This window comes from Orcinus orca, chromosome 15 (genome assembly GCF_937001465.1).
Source record: "Orcinus orca chromosome 15, mOrcOrc1.1, whole genome shotgun sequence".
NCBI classification, from domain to species: domain Eukaryota; kingdom Metazoa; phylum Chordata; class Mammalia; order Artiodactyla; family Delphinidae; genus Orcinus; species Orcinus orca.
In genome coordinates this window covers 89,059,735-89,078,398 of record NC_064573.1, presented here as the reverse complement: position 1 = coordinate 89,078,398, position 18,664 = coordinate 89,059,735, and the positions used below count along the sequence as shown (strand labels likewise).

Sequence of the window (18,664 nt, the reverse complement as noted above, 5' to 3'; positions counted from 1 at the left end):
CTGCTGCTTTTCTCTCGCACACCCCGCTTGTTGCTGGCTTCCTGCGCGCTCAGATTCTGGACTGGGACTACTACATCGAGCGACTGGGGAGTGCCATACAGAAGATCATCACAATCCCTGCGGCTCTGCAGCAGGTGAGGTTGAGAACTGGTGGAAACAGGGCGCAGTGTGACCTAAAAGCTACAGAAACCTGGGCCTGGCCCAGACTAACAGCATCAGACAAGTGATCGATCTCACCTTTATGTAGGTGAAGAACCCAGTACCACGTGTCAAGCACCCTGACTGGCTGCACAAAAAACTGCTGGAGAAGAACGATGTCTACAAGCAGAAGAAGATCAGTGAGCTCTTCGTCCTTGAGGGCAAGAGACAGGTAATGGGGCCTGGCCCAGGCCAACAGAGGCTGTGACGGTTGGTGCTGGGCAGTGTCCCACGGGCACACAGGGCACCAAAGTCTCCACACTGCTGTCCATAATTTTGGATGCTTCATTCCATTCAGGCATTTACAATGTTTTTTTTCTTTCTAAAAATGTACACATTGATACTTTATCCTTTAATTCCTTCCAATGTTCTTCTTTTGTGATAAGAAACTTTGTGAATCATCAGTTTAGGGTGAAGAACTATGTGTAAATGGAGGATATACTAATTAGACTCAGTAACTTGGAATGCATCACTATACCTTGAGACCTCAGTTGTCTAAACTGTAAAAAAAAAAAAAAAAAAAAAATTCTGTTAGAAACTCCAAAAAATACTGAAGACAGTGTAATGAAAAGCACAGCTAAAATCAGAAGAGCAAGAAGAAAATTCTGAGGTGCTGAAAATGGAAAGTGAGCTTCAACCAGAGCAGTAAACAAACTCACCTGCTAAAAGCAGACTCTCAGGTTGAATTTTTACAGTCTAACTATCTTGTTTATAAGAGCTATACTTAAAAGGGCTCAAAATGATTAAAAGGATGAAAAAACATATATATCAGGTAAATATGAACCAAAACAAAGCTGATGTAGCTATATTAATGCCAGACCAAAAAAATATTTAGGCCAAAAAATATTAGTAGGGATAAGGATGGTATTAAACTATACTGAAAATCACAATTCACTAGAAATATATAACAATTCTAATAGTTTAGTTTCAAATTAATTAATGTAAAAATTACCTAAGGTAGAAGAAATTGACATCTAATCAGTTTGGGATTTTGACACATCTCTCTCAATTGATAGATCTAGCAGACCAAAAACTAGTAAAAATGTGTACAGTTGGAATGACACAATTGCTAACTAGATTTAGTAGCTAACTAGATTTAGTTAACAAATAGAACCTTGCACCCAGTAATTAAAGGATACACATTCTTTTCAAGAACACCTAAAATAAGACTGTCTGTATGCTGCAAAGTGCATTGCGACAGATTCCAAATAATTTATATACAGACCATATTGTTTGGAAACTAAAAAGAAACACATTTATAAGTAACTCATGGATCGAAGAAGTCACAATGGAAATTAGAAGTACTTACTGAATGAAAATACTATCAAAATTTGTAGTATGCAGCTAAAGAGGACTACAAATAACACATAATCTATTTAAATGCATATAATAGAAAAGAAAAACCAGTAGAAAATTAAGTAAGCTTATAGCTGTGAAAAATTCGAAAACAGTAGAGTAAACCAAGAAAGTAGAAAGAAAGAAGTTATAAAGGCAAGAGCAGAAATGAACGAACAAACAGTAAAACCAAAACCTTGATCTTTGAAAAGACTTATGAAATAGACAAATCTTTGTCAAGATAGGTATTTCAGGTTTTGTTTTAATGAAAACATTATCATTGCAGATATAATAAAGCCTGAAAATAAATAAGTAGTTACCTTTCCTAAACAATTGGAAAACTTAGATGGAATGGATAGTATCCTAGAAGAATTATTCAAATTAACCTAAGAAAAAAAGAGAAAAACTGAATAGAACTTTAACCATTAAAAAATGAATCATAGGGCTTCCCTGGTGGTGCAGTGGTTGAGAGTCCGCCTACCGATGCAGGGGACACGGGTTCGTGCCCCGGTCCGGGAAGATCCCACGTGCCGCGGAGCGGCTGGGCCCGTGAGCCATGGCCGCTGAGCCTGCACGTCCGGAGCCTGTGCTCCGCAACGGGAGAGGCCACAACAGTGAGAGGCCCGCGTACCGCAAAAAAAAAAAAAAGAATCATAATTAGAAAGAAACAAACACTGGACCCAAATGGTTTCTCAGAGGGATTTTACCGAACTTTTTAAACAAATTATTCCAGAGAATAAAAAAAGAGGCTCCTTAGCTCATTTGGTAATCTTGATAACACTTGTTACCTTGGTAACAAACTGACAGGCCAGGAAAAGGAAGGAGTGTTATAGGCCATTGGCAGTAACAAACAACAGGTACAAAATAGTAACAAACTAAATTTTGCACCGTATAAAAACAGTAACATTGTGTACAAGCAGGACTTATGCAAGGAATGGCAGGTGTTAACTTCAGAGATCTGCTAATTCAGTTAATTTTAGGAAAAATCTGTTCATCATCATCATCAAAAGAGAAGACTTATGGGATCATTTCCAATAGAGGCAAGAAAGAACATTTGATAAACTTTAATGTCTGTTCGTGATAAAACTTTGAGCAGGCAAAATCATAAAAGATGAGATGTTTCTCTGATAAAGTCTCTGTCGAAACTCAATAGCACACATCATATTTAATGGCACATTCGAATCATTAAAGTTGAGGAACAGGAGATGGATGGCTGTTACCATCACTTCTATTCAAAATTGTTTGGAAGTCCTGGCCAGCATAATTCAACAAGGAAAAGAAGTTAAATTTTAAGGATAGAAAGGCATAAAACTCGTCATTTGCAGATGATATAATTGTTAACACAGAAAATGTAAGGAAACCCAGGAATTGTTTTAACTAATAAGACATTTCAGCAAGATCATTAGATACAAAGCTGATATATAAAAATCTGTAGCTTTATCTTATACTAGAAACAATTAGGATTTTGTTGTTGTTGTTGTTGATTTTTGGCTGCGTTGGGTCTTTGTTGCTGTGTGCAGGCTTTCTTTAGTTGCAGTGAGCGAGGGCTACTCTTCATTGCGGTGTGTGGGCTTCTCATTGCAATGGCTTCTCTTGTTGCAGAACATGGGCTCTAGGCGTGCGGTCTTCAGTAGTTGTGGTGTGTGGGCTCAGTAGTTGTGGCTCTTGGACTCTAGAGCACAGGCTCAGTAGTTGTGGCACATGGGCTTAGTTGCTCCGTGGCATGTGGGATCTTCCCGGACCAGGGCTCAAACCCATGTCCCCTGCATTGGCAGACAGATCCTTAACGACTGTGCCACCAGGGAAGGCCGGCATGCAGGATCTTAATTCCCCAACCAGGTATTGAACCTGCGCCTCCTGCAGTGAAAGGCGGATTCTTAACCACTGGACCACCAGGGAAGTCCTGCAAAAAGTTTTTTCATGTAACTTGAAAGTCTAATCCTAAAATTCATATGAAGAACAAGTATAAGAAAAACAAAAACAATTTTGAAGGTTAACAAGAGGAAGCTTGTCTTAGTATGTAACAAGACACACAAGAAAGTCTTATTAAGGCAAGACCATACAGCAGTAGCGCTAATAGGTACCCTAGAAACAGATCCAAATACGTATGGGAGCTTGGTCTGTCACAGAGGTAGCGTTATACATTATTAAGGAGAACGGAGTGCTTATTCAATAAATGATACTGGGGGAAATGTTTTTTCATATTTCAAGAAGTAAGTAGCTATCTCACACTGAGTATGAAAACAAATTCCAAATACAGATCTAAATTGAAAAAGAAAACAACTGTTTAGAAAAAAACACAGGAGGCTATCTTTATGATGCTGAGGTAGAAAGAGCTTCTTAAGGCATGCATAAAAAACGATCACAAAGGGAAAGACAGATACATTCAATTAATTAAAATGTAAATTTTCTGTAGTCTGAAACAAGAATGGCAGAACGTTGGTATTTATTGAATCTGAGTTATAAGAACCATGGATATTCATTACTTTTGTAATTTTTATAATAAAAAGTAAAAAACACACACACTTTTATAGTACAGAAGTCACCATAAAGAGACAAGTCATAATTCGAAGAAGATATTTGGAATGTACGAAAGTTAGGAATGGTCCATAAGCATGTGTATATTTTTCTGTTGCTATGTAGCAAGTAATCCGAGAACGTAGCAGCTTAAGTAACACAGGTGTTTTTGTTTTTTGTTTTGGCTGCGCCGGGTCTTTGTTGCTGCGTACGGGCTTTTTCTAGTTGTGTCGAGCGAGGGCTACCCTTCGTGGCAGTGTGCAGGCTTCTCATTGTGGTGGCTTCTCTTGTTGCGGCATGCAGGCCCCAGAATGCATGGGTTTTAGTAGTGTTTGCAGCGCGCGGGCTCAGTAGTTGCAGCTCGCGGGCTCTAGGGCTCAGGCTCAGTAGTTGTGGCGCACGGGCTTAGTTGCCCTGCAGCATGTGTGATCTTCCTGGACCAGGAATCGAACCTGTGTCCCCTGCATTGGCAGGTGGATTCTTAACCACTGCACCACCAGGGAAGTCCCACAGGTGTGTTATTATCTTGCACTTTCTGTGGCCTGTGGTTCTGGAATCTGGGGACAGCTTATCAAGGTCCCCTGGCTCAAGGTCTCCCACAGACTACAGTCAGGTGTCATCAGGACTGTGGTCTCATCTGAAGGCTTCCCCAGCAACTGGGGAAGGAGGTGCTTCACTCTGGTAGCTGGTGGCAGGATTCACTAGTGGAGCCGTCCTCATTTCCTTGCTCCATGGACCTATCCAGAGGGCAGGTCACAGCCTGGCAGCTGACTTCAGAGCAAGCACTGGATAAGAGCCAGAGTGGCAGCAGTTCAGAGGTCACTGTGTTTTATAATCTAATCTCAGAATGACATCCTGTCACTTTCGTTGTAATCTGTTCATTTGAGGCAGGTCACTGGGTCCAGCCCACACTCAGGAGGGAGTCATACAGGGGCATGAACAGCTGGAGGTGGGGGTCATCAGGGCCATTTTAGAAAACTGACTGCCCCAGGGTCAACCCCACTGTCAGTTAGGTAAATGAAAAATGAAGTATTTAGATACCACATCACACCAAAAAATGAGTATGGTGACACCAACTATTAGCACATGTGGGGAAATAGGAGCTTATCTGTATTTCTGGTGGGAGTGTGAACACAAGGTCTTCAGGCAGCATGTGGAAGGATGGTTGTTGACGAACCCAGTTTCTAGTTCTGAAAGAGTAGAAATTAACCATTCTTCATTTTAGAATGTCATGGATAGGTAAGCTGATTTATTTGCATAATGGAATATCCTACAGTTAGAATGAATGGACAATGTCCACATGCATCAATAGGGATCAATTTCAAAAATACGTTATTGAGTAAAACAAGTTGCAGTAGGTTGTGTACCATGTGTCTCTGTTCATATAAAACTGCAGCTTAAAGTAATGGTATATGGGTTTATAGGTACGGAGTAAAAATTCAAAATGTGTGGGGAGTGGTAGGCACTGTGCTTGGGGACTGGGAGGGAGAAACAGGGGGCCTTTACCTATTCTTTGCAGTATTTTATTTCTTATGAAGAGGAGAGAGTTCTGAAGCAAGCACAGAAAAATGTAAACATTCACTTCATAATGGTGATGCCTGAGTGACATTTTCTGTCTGACCTTTTCACTCTTAAAAGTTTAAAAATAGATTAGTCTGTAAATGAATACGTTTGCATACAAGTATTTTACCTTATTCAGAGGTGCACTTACGGTGATTTCTAGAGAGAGCTGTTCTAAGGCTCCTTTGGATCTTTGCAGGTGGGCGTGGCACAAGCTTCAGAAGGTGCCCAGAGCCTTGGCGCCCCCGACATGGAGGACTTCGGCCTTGTGAAGCCGCTGCACTTGGCAGTGCCCGTTGCTACCAAGAGGAGGCGTAGCCACTGGGAGAGCCAGGAGGAGGCGCAGGACCTGGAGCTGACGGTGCCCTGGCAGGAGATCTTGGGGCAGCCTCCGGGGCTTGGATCCACCCAGGCAAGAATCCTCAGGGGGAGGAAGCAGGGACGCTGGTCAGGCCTGACCTGTGACGAGCCGTCTCCCTGCAGGGTCTGGGCCCTGAACTGGGCCTTGACCCCTGAGCAAATTGGCAAGATGTACCCAGTTCTTACAGAGCACTTGGGGACTGTGGAAGGGTGTTTCTGTTTCACTCGTGCTCAACTGTATTTCCCGTCTCCTCCTCTTGCCCTATCCCAGGAAGAGTGGCTGGTCTGGCTCCAGTTCCACAAGAAGAAGTGGCAGCTACAGGCTCGACAGCGCCTCGCTCACAAGAAGAGGCGGCGTCTGGCGGGGCCAGAAGGTGCACCGAGGCCTGGGACCGTCCGAGAGGGGCCCTCCACAGGGCTGGGGGGCTTCTTGCGAAGAACTGCTCGCAGCATTCTGGACCTCCCGTGGCAGATCGTGCAAGTGCGGACAGCTAGCAGTGGGAGGGCGGGACACCCCTGAGGGCGGGAGCATGGCTTATGGGAACGAAGGGGTATCTGGATGGCTCACGATCCTGGGGACCTGGTCTGGAATGGAGCAGGAAGGGCAGGGCTTTACCTTTGTGCCTCTGTGACAGGGCCTGGTGCTGGAGGCCACCTGGGAGATGGCCTGTCCACAGGTATTGAGTGCCTTCTGTGACACGGTGAGACACGCACTGTTGTGCGACCTGTGTTTCCTTTCAGATCAGCGAGACCGGCCAGGCTGGCTTGTTCAGGCTGTGGGCTGTCATCAGCAGTGACCTGTATTGCATCAAGCTGAACATTCCCCGGGTATTCTACGTGAACCAGCGGGTGGCCAAAGCGGAGGAGGGCCCTTCCTATCGGAAGGTACAGGGGGCAGCTGGCGTTGCTGATCACTGAGGTCAGCTGTCTGCTCAGCCTCTGAGGTTGTCTCCACTATGGAGGAGGCCACGCAAAGACCTAGTGAGCTTTGTGACCTTGAGCGAGGCGTTCTGGAGCCTCCATCTCCTGAGAACCTTCTTGGGATGCTGTAAAAATTAATTGAAATGGTGCTGTGAAGCGCCAAGTGAATGCTCAATGATGGAAGCTGTGGGTGTCATTGTCCTTGCTGCGCCGTCCTCTTGCATCTGACGTCCATGTAGCAGGGAAAGGACTGGGTGGACATTAGTCAGAGGCTGCAGGCTCTGTCTCCATAGGCTCTTTTGATGTTAACGGCTTTATTGGGGTCTAATTCACATGCCATACAGTTCACTCATCTAAAGTGTACGATTCGTTGGCTTTTAGTGTATTCACAGAGTTATGCAGCCATCTCCACTGTCAATCTTAGAACGTTTTCATCACTCCCAAAGAAACCCCGGGCCCCTTAGCAGTCTCTCCCCTCTCCCAGCCCTCAGTAAGCACTGGTCCACATTCTACCTCTAGATTAGCCTCTTGTGGACATTTCACATACGTGGGGTCCTACAGCAGGCGTCCTCCTCTCAGCTGTGGTGTCTTCAGAGGCCGAGCTCCCAGTCAGCTCCACCCAGAGCTCGTTCACTGAGCAAATGAGCACGTTTCTTGGTTGGGTGCTAGGAACCGATTAACAGGTTGATGTCTAGTTGAGGAGATGAGATTCGAGTATTGGTAACTGGCAACTAGACAGAGGAGCCTTCTGGAGAAGGTGAAACTCGATTCTGACCAGAATATTCAGCAAAATATGGATCTAGAGAGAGGACAGGGTGGGTATTGGGCAGCAGAGGACAGATGATCTGGAATTCTGTAGCTTTCTTGGATGTGATGTGATGTAAGTTTGTAGGAGGACATCCTTCCTTGTAGGATATTTTCCCCTTTGGGCACCCCTCTCCCGCTCCCTCCTCGCCAGGATTCCCACACTCCTTTCCTAGTCTTCTGTCCAGGAAAACATGGCTTCTCTCGCGGTTTTTGCTTCCTGCACCCTTAAGGTTAAACCCAGGAGAGAAAAGAGGAATATAAAGCGGGAACACCTGCCCCTCACAGTCTGGGAGCTTGTCTGCTTTTTAGAAGCCTCGGGCAGCTTCTTGAAGTTATGCCCAGACCTTTTCATTTTACTCATTGGGAGAGATGGGCTGTAGGGGTTTACTCCATGGTTGTGGACACCAGAGGTTCTAGGCCTGTTTAAACGATGCATGGCTGTAAGAGTGTGCGCACATGTGTTTGCCTGTGCATTGTAGCACACATTACGACTTAGCTCAGTTGTGGGGTGAGATCATCGCCATATTGTGTCACCAGGTGAATCGGGTCCTTCCTCGCTCCAACGTGGTCTACAATCTCTATGAGTACTCGGTGCCAGAGGACATGTACCAAGAGCACATCAACGAGATCAACACTGAGCTGGCGGCGCCGGACATCGAGGGCGTGTACGAGACTCAGGTAACTGTTTTCCCAGCTGAACTGTGCAAGGATCTATCCGGATGGAATAGAGGGAAACAAACCCCACAGAGGCATGGACAGGCTAGCAGCATTGGCTGTGGACTTCATGGACACAGTGAATTTCAGCAGCATGTCTGCCGAAGATGGCCACGGGCCTGTGCTCTCCCCCGTCAGCTCTCACACCACTCTGTCTGCCCCCCTTCCAGGTTCCGTTATTGTTTCGGGCCCTGGTGCAGCTGGGCTGTGTGTGTGTGGTCAATAAACAGTTGGTGAGGCATCACTCAGGCTGGGAAGCAGAAACCTTCGCTCTTGAGCACCTGGAGATGCGCTCTCTGGCCCAGTTCAGCTACCTGGAACCAGGTATGGCATGTGCCAGCCGCCCTTGCTTGACCCACCTCCTGCTTATCTCAGGGTGACAGGCCATGTCCTCCTGCAGGGAGCATCCGCCACATCTACCTGTATCACCACGCGCAGGGCCACAAAGCTCTCTTCGGCATCTTCGTGCCCGCACAGCGCAAGGCGTCTGTGTTTGTGTTGGATACCGTGAGTTCTGGGCCAGGCTGTGGGCGAGCCTCGCTGGGGGAGGAGCATATCCCTGGGCACGGAACTCTCGCACCCCTGACCCCACTGCTGCCTTGTTTCCAAAAGCCTTCGCCCAGCAATTAGAAGTGGATCCGCAGAGGTAGCCCGGCCACCCATGTCCACTCCGGGCTGCCCACTTCCTTCCCTGTGGGGAGAGGCGCCGACCCAGCCCTTGTTTGTCTAGGTGCGAAGCAACCAGATGCCCAGCCTCAGTGCCCTGTACTCAGCCGAGCACAGCCTTCTGCTGGAGAAAGTGGGCCCTGAGCTCCTGCCCCCCAGCAAACACACTTTTGAAGTTCGGGCTGAAACAGACTTGAAGGTCATCTGCAGAGCCATCCAGCGCTTCCTGCTGGCCTACAAAGTGCGTGCCGTCGGGGTCCCACACTGCGGGAGCCCCCTCCCTCCTTCCCTCCTTCCCTCCCTCCCCCGGGCCGGGTCCACCTAGCTGTCTCCTTCCCTGCGCCCAGGAGGAGCGCCGTGGGCCCACACTCATCGCTGTTCAGTCCAACTGGGAGCTGAAGAGGCTGGCTGGCGAAGTGCCCGTCTTGGAGGAGTTCCCGCTAGTGCCTGTCCGTGTGGCTGATAAGGTCAGCTACGGGGTCCTGGATTGGCAGCGCCACGGAGCCCGGCGCATGATCCGGCACTACCTCAACCTGGACACTTGTCTGTCACAGGCCTTCGAGATGAGCAGGTGAGCCGAGTGGAGGGGTGTCTCTGCCCATCTTGGTTGTGGCTGGCCTCACGGGTCTCTGGTGGCAAGTCGGCCTTCCCCGCTTCCCTGGTCGTTGTCCCCTCTGGGGCTGGCTGACCCCGTGCCCCTGCAGGTACTTCCACATCCCCGTTGGGAATCTGCCAGAGGACATCTCTACGTTTGGCTCCGACCTCTTCTTTGCCCGCCATCTCCAGCGCCACAACCACCTACTCTGGCTGTCTTCCACATCACGGCCTGACCTGGGCGGGAAGGAGGCTGACGACAACCGCCTTGTCGTGGAGTTTGATGACCGAGCCCCTGTGGAGGTCAACAGTTCAGGCTGTTACTCCACAGGTGGGTGGGTGAGGCGCTTGGGGGCCTGGGCTGCTGCCTCTGCCGCTTGTTGCCGTTCTGTGCTGCTGGGAACGCTCAGCCCTGTTGGGCCGAGAGCCTGGGAGCCGAGCCTGCAGGGCTCTGCGGGTGTGTGCTCTGCAGTTGGCCGCCCCCAACAGCAGCCTCAGGGATTTTTCTGAGATAGTGCTTGCTGGGGTCAGGCTCCGCACCCAGCGAGGGGTCAGTGCATAAGCGGTGGTGTCTGTGTGCAGTGTGCGTGGAGCTGGACATTCAGAACCTGGCTGTCAACACCATCCTGCAATCTCACCACGTCAATGACATGGAGGGGGCCAACAGCATGGGCATCAGCTTCGATGTGATCCAGCAGGCCTCCCTGGAGGACATGATCACGGGCAATCAGGCTGCCAGCGCTCCCACCAGCTACGACGAGACGGCCCTCTGCTCCAGCACCTTCAGGTACCCAGGGGCTTGCGACCCTGAGAACATCACCTGACCTTTTCTTCTTCTTGTGCCCTCTCCTCTCCAAAGGCCGAACAACAGTTTGGGTTCTAGAAGGAGCAGTAGAAATCCTTTTATCTTCTGTCCTTGTTTCGGAAACTAAGAGCTAAGACAGTGTCAGTGGGGTTTCCCTCCGCCTTGCCAGAAACCAGCATAGGGCCAGGCTCCTTCCTCTGCTCATGGGTCTTTTGCTGCCCTCCAGGTATGGGTTGACAGTTCCTGTGGCCAGAGGCGTGCCTGCAGGAAATCGCCAGTTTACTTGGGGTGCGGGTGTGTATCGAGTATCTGCTGTGGGATGCACAGCAGGACATGCACAGTGGGTTAAGCCACACAGAAGGGGGTGCGAATTGCAGCGGTGACACGGGCAGGGAGCACATGTGCTCTCCACAGCCCACCAGGTGATATGACTGTGGCCCGTTGTAAAGATGAGGAAACTGAGGCCCCGTGCTTGTGGTCGTGCTGCAGTTGAGGGGAAGGGTTGGTGCTCAGGAGCAAGTCTTGGGATTCAAGAATGGTTTTCTCCAACCGCCACTCCTGTTGCATTCTCACAGAAGGCGGGCAGAGCTGGAAGGAGCAGGCTGCAGGCCAGGGGGCTGGTGGAGAAGAGGCTCAGGGCCCGAAGGCACGGTGTGGTCAGGGCCGAGGGCTGCTGGGCAGGGAAGCGGCCGCTGTGTCCCGAGAGGTGCTGGCAGCAGAGCTGCCACGGGGCGGGGATGGCTGCGAGCCACCTGGGGCGACACAACCAGGGCAGTCGTGGTGAAGCAGATCGTTAGGCCCATGACTGGCCCAAGGGAGGAGGGCCCTGCAGGTCTCTGTGGTCAGTCTTCTCCTGGTTCTCCCAGCAGGTGAGGTGCCTTCTTGTGGGGCACCCCCGTCTTCTCAGCTCTGTCCTGGCACCAGCCGTAGGGAAAACTTGGAAGGTTGTGTTGAGTGTGGTGGTGTTGAGGGGTGCAGATGAGTCACAGAGGGCCGAGGAATGGATCTGAACAGTGAGAAGGGAGGGGGCAAAGGTGACAGCAAAACAGGGAAGAGCTGGTGCCAGCAACAGAGGGGGCGCCCTCTGAACCCCTCCTGCAGGATCCTGAAGAGCATGGTGGTGGGCTGGGTGAAGGAGATCACGCAGTACCGCAACATCTACGCCGACAACCAGGTGGTGCACTTCTACCGCTGGCTCCGGTCCCCGTCCTCGCTGCTTCACGACCCCACCCTGCACCGCACGCTGCACAGCATGATGAAGAAGCTCTTCTTGCAGTGAGTGCTGCCCGTGGCCTTCTCCGGGCTATGCTGATCCCTCAGTCCCCAAGCCAGAAAGATGGCAGTCAGCACCTCTGGGAGTCAAGAGCCCACTTGAACCATAGCGATCAGATGGGTCCCAGGAAGAGCTTAGCTGCCATCGCAGCTTCCAGAGACACGCTGTGCGATGCATAGTCTTTGTTGCTTTTTCATAAGTCATTGTACACTGTGCTTACTGTTCTGCACCTCGCTTGCCTTCGTTAACAGTAGATCTTAGAGAGCTGTGTGTGGATGTACCACGCTAATGGACATTTAGGCTGCTTCCACAACTTTTGCTGTCACAGTGACCAACGTGGAGTGGCCTTGTACGTGATGAGGTCGTGTAAACATGTCTGTAGAATAGTCTTCAGGAAGTGACGCTGTTGCAGATCTGATCGATATTATCAGATAAATCTAGACGGGTAAACACCAATTTGATCAGTATTATCAGAGAGCTCCCTGTAAAGGTCGTACAGTTCATTGTGCTATTAGATATGATTGGGAATGTATGTCCCCACTCCAGGCCACGCCGCCATGCGGGGTATTATTGCCAACCAGATGGGATAAAATGCTCTCTTGGTATACCCTTAATATGCAGTCCTTATTATGAATGAAATTGGACTTCCTTTTCATATCCTTTGCCCATTTTTCTGTAGATTTGGGGTTTTTTTTCCCTCATTAATTTGTATGAGTTCTTTCTAGATAAAAATTAGCCATTTTTCTGTGATGTGAGTTGCACACTTTTTCCTCAGTCTTTGTCTTTGGTTTTGTTTACGGTAGGGTTTTGCAATGCAGACCTCTTTGTTCTTTGTTGCTTCTGGGTTCTAAGTATGTTTTCTGCTTCAGGACGATCAGCTTTTTTCTCACAGTGTCTTCTGGTCTTCTCTGGTGTCTTGACCGTTGATTCTGAACTTGGTCTGCAGGCTCATTGCTGAGTTCAAGCGCCTGGGGTCATCAGTCGTGTATGCCAACTTCAACCGCATCATCCTGTGCACCAAGAAGCGGCGGGTGGAGGACGCCCTTGCCTACGTGGAGTACATCACCAACAGGTGTCAGCATTCCTGTACCCTTCATTCATCTGTGTCTTATCTGATCCATTCACCTGCTGCTGACAGCCTTAACGTGTCTCGTAGCATGGCTCTGTTGGTAACGAATGCTTTCTGCCTTTGGGTATCTGAAGAAGCCTTTATTTCACCTTTGTTTTTGAAGGATATTTTTGCTGGGCATAGAATTGCAGATGGATCTTTTTTGAAAGTCTTTTTTTTCCTCTTTGTTTCTTTTTGGATAATTTCTGTTGTTATGTCTTTAAATTCACTGATCTTCTGCAGTGTTTAATCAGCCATTAATCCCATCTAGTATATTTTTCATTTCACACTGACAGTTTTCATCTCTAGAAGCTTGGTTTGGGTTTTATACATCTCTAGAGTCTACTTAACATGGTCAGTCTTCCCTCTGGTTTAACACATGCAATACTGTTCTAATAACAGGTTTTTTGTTTTTGTTTTAATTAATTTATTATTATTTTTGGCTGCGTTGGGTCTTCCTTGCTGCGTGCGTGCTTTCTCTAGTTGCGGCGAGCGGGGGCTACTCGTTGTTGCGGTGCGTGGGCTTCTCATTGCGTTGGCTTTTCTTGTTGTGGAGCACAGGCTCTAGGCACGCGGGCTTCCGTAGTTGTGGCCCGCGGGTTCTGGAGCGCAGGCTTAGTAGTTGTGGCGCACGGGCTTCGTTGCTCCACGGCATGTGGGAACTTCCCGGACCAGGGCTTGAACCCTTGTCCCCTAAATTGGCAGGCGGATTCTTAACCACTGCACCACCAGGGAAGCCCCTAATAACAGGGATTTTTTTTGTTTGTTCGGGTTTTTTTTTTTTTTTTTTTGCGGTACGCAGGCCTCTCACTGTTGTGGCCTCTCCCATTGCGGAGCACAGGCTCTGGACGCGCAGGCTCAGCGGCCATGGCTCACGGGCCCAGCCGCTCCGTGGCATGTGGGATCTTCCCGGACCAGGGCACGAACCCGTGTCCCCTGCATCGGCAGGCAGACTCTCAACCACTGCGCCACCAGGGAAGCCCCTAATAACGGTTTTAATTCCTGTTCTGCTCGTTATTACGTCTCTGTCAGCTCTGATTTGTCTTCAGTTGATAGATTCTTCTCCTTATTATGTGTTGTGTTTTCTCTGCTTCTTTGCACACCTGGTGATACAGGATGGGATGCCAGACATTAAGAATCTTGGCTTGTCCGTTGGGTAATTTGCATTCCTGTAAATATTCTTGAGCTTTATGTTATGTTACTTGGAAACAGTTTGATCCTTTGGGGCATTTTTTGAGATGTATAGGCAGAGCCAGAGCAGTGTTTAGTCTAGGGCTCATTATTCCCACTGTTGAAGCAAGACTTTGTGAGCACAGCTGCACGTGCCTCTGAGTTACGAGGTTCTGAGAGCGGCGGGAAGCAAGCACCCCAGGCCTGGTGTGGTTTTCTCACACTTGCGCGTGATCCATGCTCTGCTGAGTGTGGGGTTTGCTCTGTGCCGCTCTCGCCTCTCATCCCTGCGGCGCTGGCCCCTCCTGGCTGGACGCAGATGCCTCCCTAGTATCATGTTTCCCGTGTTCCCTAGAAACTTTGAGGGATGATAAAATGTGCGTCTACTTTATATCCCTCTTTAGATAAGTAGAGGGTTAAACAGATAATAAAAGAAGTGGGGAAAGTGGGAAAAAAGGGGAAAACTATTGATTTCATTTAAGCAATTTCTGTTTTGCTTGTTTTAGCATCCATTCTAAAGAGATCTTCCATTCTTTGACAATTTCTTTCTCTCGATGCTGGGAATTTCTTCTCTGGATGGATCCCTCTAACTATGGTGGAATCAAAGGAAATGTTCCATCTAGTATTCACTGTGGACAGGTAAGAGGTAACCAGTCTTAGAGAGCAGAGGTTGGAATCTGAAGCAACTTTAGGGGTCCACATTGGTCCCTTCAGTGCACACTTGAGGGTCGCAGGCCGAGTGCCAGGCACACGGTTCTAGGCCCCGGTCATGTAGTCCTTGCTTTCACGGAGTCTGTGAGGGCAAAGATCACGAACAAGCAAACAAGTAGATGTATACGCCAGTGTCAGCAATGATGAGGGCTCGGAGTAAACAAAAAGCAGGGTAGAGATAGAGAGTGAGCCACGGGGGAGGGGCCGATTTGGATGGGGAGGTCGAGGAGTCCTCTGAGGGGGTGACGGAACTGCAGTGTTAGGCTGCCGTGAGTTACAGGACAAGCAGAGACAGTGGTCACAGGTATGGGCAGAGAGCTGGCCGGGGCCAGGCCACTTGGGCCTGAGGGCTGTGATGGACACTTGGCTTTCAGTGATGGGGAGATTCTGAGTGGGGGAGTGTCAGGGCCTGACTTCCACTTGGATCCTGAGTGGACAGCACCGCAGGAGGTCAAGGTCTGAGTGGAGCCCGGTTAGTGTCGGCCCAGGGGAGGATATGTGGGGCAGGGTGGAGTCAGGGAGAAGGACTCTGGTGGGCATTGCAGGTGGAGTGGATGGGCCAGCAGAATGAATGTGGGGTGATGCCCGGGGGCACAGGGGCGATGTCTGGGCGAGTAGGTTGTAGGTGGGCCTGTGCTTGGGTGTGTGAACCCCGATGGACGGGGCAGGAGAGCGAGTATGGGGAGAAGGGAGCTGTGCTTGGCTGCGGCGTGTGGTGTTTGCCGAGCCTGACGTTTGCTTGATGTGCACAAGGTGGAGATGCAGAGGTCAGGTGGTGGCAGGGGCGTCAGGGGAGGGGCTGGGGGTGGGAACTTGGGGTCATCCCAGCTGCTGAGCCTGGCAGCTGGGGCTGATGAGAACACCTGGGGGTGAGCGTGGGTTGAGAGGCCTGAGTGCCCCCAGGGCAGGTCCCCATGGAGGAAGCTGCCAGTGGGTAGGGGAACTGGGGGGATGGGGCCTCAGGCATCAAAGGGAGAGCGACCCCAGAAGGAAGGAGCCGTGCTGCTGAGAGCAGATAGGAAACAGAGGCTGCCCTTGGTGCTGGGGTTGGGAGGGCCACTGAGACCACGATGGGAGAGAAGGAAGTGCAGGCCATGTAGACGAATCAAGGGAAGGCAGTGGTGGCTGCTGCTCTGAAGGATGGCGGCCGTCAGAGTTCAGATGTTGAACATTCTTGCCTTCCTGGGAGGTGGGAGTTGAATAATTTTAAAGTGAATCCTCTGAAAGAGCAAACGAGAGTAGCAGTCAGCTGTGTACTGAGTGCTTCTGTGCACCAGGCACGTTCCATAAATGACCTTATTCTTAAAGCCGTCCCGCAGGAATCTCACCTGGGCTTGGGGGGCGAACAGGGCACCCGTTGGGCGGTGCTGCTGTGCGCAGACGTGACTGGGGTTGTCTCTGTGTCCCAGCAAGACTCCCCCGAAGAGGGCAGAGCGGAGGGGGAGGAGCCTGAGGAGGAACCTGAGGAGGGAGAGGAGGAGGGAGGTGCACAGGAGCTGGATGTCGAGGACCTGCTGGAAAACAGCTGGAACATCCTGCAGTTCCTGCCGCAGGCAGCCTCCTGCCAGAGCTACTTCCTCATGATCGTTTCAGGTGAGTCGTCCACACTCTCCATAGCGCCTGAGCCACACACTGGGAATAACGTGGCCCTGGTGGGGGCACGCCCAGAGTCGGGGGCCCCTGAGGGGCGCCCTGGCTGCACAGCACTGTGAGAGGCAGGGAGGAGACCCTCGGCCCTCGCAGAAGCTCACCGTGAGGAAGGCTGCCCTTCCCGGGGCGTCACAAAGGCTTCGTGGCCCTGCCCCCGAGGTTTGTGCGCGTGCACGTATAGTGATCAAGGTAAACCCCAAGTAGAAAAGTTTAGACACTTCCTGAATCGACTGCCCCACTGGCTGGTCCTTGAGGCTCAACTTACGGTGTAAGAAACGCCTATATTTCATCTGGGTCTAAAGGTTTAGTGTTAGTAACACAACATTTTAAATCAACTATACTCCAACAAAATTTTTTAAAACGAAGAAAAAGTTTTAGTGTTACAAATCAAATTATTTAGCTTGATGTGTAAACGAAGTGTGTAGATTAAACACCTGTTATAATTCAGAGCTAATCATTAGAACAGTTGATGAAGAGCATCATAAATTAAATCATAAATTGTCAGCAGACGCACAGACGTAGATATAGGTGCACCCACGTACATAGCGACAGAGGTAGTTCCATTGTGGTTATTTTATATTTTATATTTATATTTTGTCGACTTGTCTTTGAGCCCTTTGCTTTCTTAAGTTCTCTTCTGGAATGTGTGGGCCTGGTGGAGACTTTGGAGAAGTGTGCTGTGCCTGGGGGTCGAGGCGAGCCCTCTGTCTTGCCGTCCAGTGTGAAGGTTCACACGTGTTGCCTGAGCTTGGGCGTCAGCGAGTGCCCTGCGTGTCCCCATTTCTGATTGACTTTGGCTCATCTTAGTGCAGCAAATAGAATCATCGCTACTAATGACATTTCAGCCAGTCTGGCCGGCAGTGTGACTAGCCACAGGGTGCCCCCGGATTCTGGGATGTTGGCGGCAATGGCAAATCTCGGGGCCTGTGGCCTGAGCCTGCCCTCTCTCTGCAGCGTACATCGTGGCCGTGTACCACAGCATGAAGGAGGAGCTGAGGCGCAGCGCCCCGGGCAGCACCCCTGTGAGGAGGAGGGGGGCCAGCCAGCTCTCCCAGGAGGCCCAGGGAGAGGCCGGAGCCCTTCCAGGTGAGCGCCCTTGCCACGGGGGGCCACCACTGTGTGCTCCTCAGGGGTCCTTCCCTCGGTGTCGCGATCGCCGTGCAAAATAGGGAGCAGGCATCGTGTTGCTTCTCTTCCCAGGAATGATCACCTTCTCACAAGATTATGTGGCGAACGAACTCACTCAGAACTTCTTCACCATCACACAGAAGATTCAGAAGAAAGTCACAGGCTCTCGGAACTCGACTGAGCTCTCAGAAATGTTTCCTGTCCTCCCCGGTTCTCACCTCCTCCTCAATAACCCCGCTCTGGAGTTCATCAAATATGTGTGCAAGGTGAGGACACTCCCATTGACGTGTGTGCAGGTCACTCCTTTCTTCCAGAAACACCCACTGCGCCCACTCCATGCAGCCACTGTGGGAAAGACCTCTGTTCTCACTCCGCTGAGGGGGCACAAGTCAGTGAGGGACAGGTGAGCTCAGAGAGCACAGGTGCTGAGAGGTGGGCTCAGGGGTGGGGCAGGTGAGGAAGGCCCTCTGATGGGGCCTGGGGCTGAGAATGAGACCACTGTGGCTAAGAGGGTCTGGCCATGGGCAGAGGGGATGCAGAGACCCTGGGGAGGGATGACCTGGTGGTGCTGGTGAAAGGTGAGTAGTGGAACGGCAGGTGCTCATGGATCACGTGGGGCTGGTGGGCCAGACTAGGAACTGGACAGGGCTCCCAAAACGTCTGGGCTGCTGTGAAACCTAAGAGGAGAGCTTGCTCGGATGCTAAATGCCTTTCTGGGAAAGGCAGGCTGCATCAAACGATGGCATAATATTACCAGATGAGGACCCAGCCGGCGTTATCCCTTACGGAGCATTTTCCTGTCCGTTAAATTACCTCCCAGCAAATCACAGTTTCACAGTGATCAATTGGCTTCTGATTGTGGTGAAGAAATGGTTTAGTGTACCATTTTAATTCCTTGGTAGACTTCAGAATTTTTAAGTTTTATTTTTATTAAAGTATAATTTACAGGGACTTCCCTGGTGGTCCAGTGGCTAAGACTCTGCCCTCCCAGTGCAGGGGGCCCAGATTCAGTACCTGGTCAGGGAACTAGATCCCACGTGCCACAACTGAAGATCCCACATTGCAGCAACGATGATCCCGCGTGCCGCAACTAAGAGCTGGCGCAGCCAAGTAAAGAAATAAATACATGTTTAAAAGAATAAGTATA

The 18,664-nt window shown here is 50.1% G+C and overlaps 1 protein-coding gene across 4 annotated transcripts in view; it reads left to right on the top strand.

The window, feature by feature from the left end:
- POLE (DNA polymerase epsilon, catalytic subunit) overlaps positions 1–18,664 on the top strand; it is a 56,308-nt gene that overhangs the window by 30,960 nt on the left and 6,684 nt on the right. For 3 of the 4 annotated variants that reach the window (XM_004276622.3, XM_033440618.2, XM_033440619.2), the window contains 18 exons: positions 54–134; positions 248–370; positions 5,810–6,022; positions 6,242–6,451; positions 6,712–6,855; positions 8,236–8,376; positions 8,583–8,736; positions 8,813–8,919; positions 9,143–9,319; positions 9,426–9,649; positions 9,783–10,003; positions 10,255–10,459; positions 11,579–11,752; positions 12,697–12,822; positions 14,535–14,667; positions 16,149–16,332; positions 17,344–17,475; positions 17,590–17,783. In XM_004276622.3, the coding sequence (XP_004276670.1) occupies positions 54–134; positions 248–370; positions 5,810–6,022; positions 6,242–6,451; positions 6,712–6,855; positions 8,236–8,376; positions 8,583–8,736; positions 8,813–8,919; positions 9,143–9,319; positions 9,426–9,649; positions 9,783–10,003; positions 10,255–10,459; positions 11,579–11,752; positions 12,697–12,822; positions 14,535–14,667; positions 16,149–16,332; positions 17,344–17,475; positions 17,590–17,783 (2,943 nt within the window). The other variant, XM_033440621.2, reaches the window with a different exon arrangement.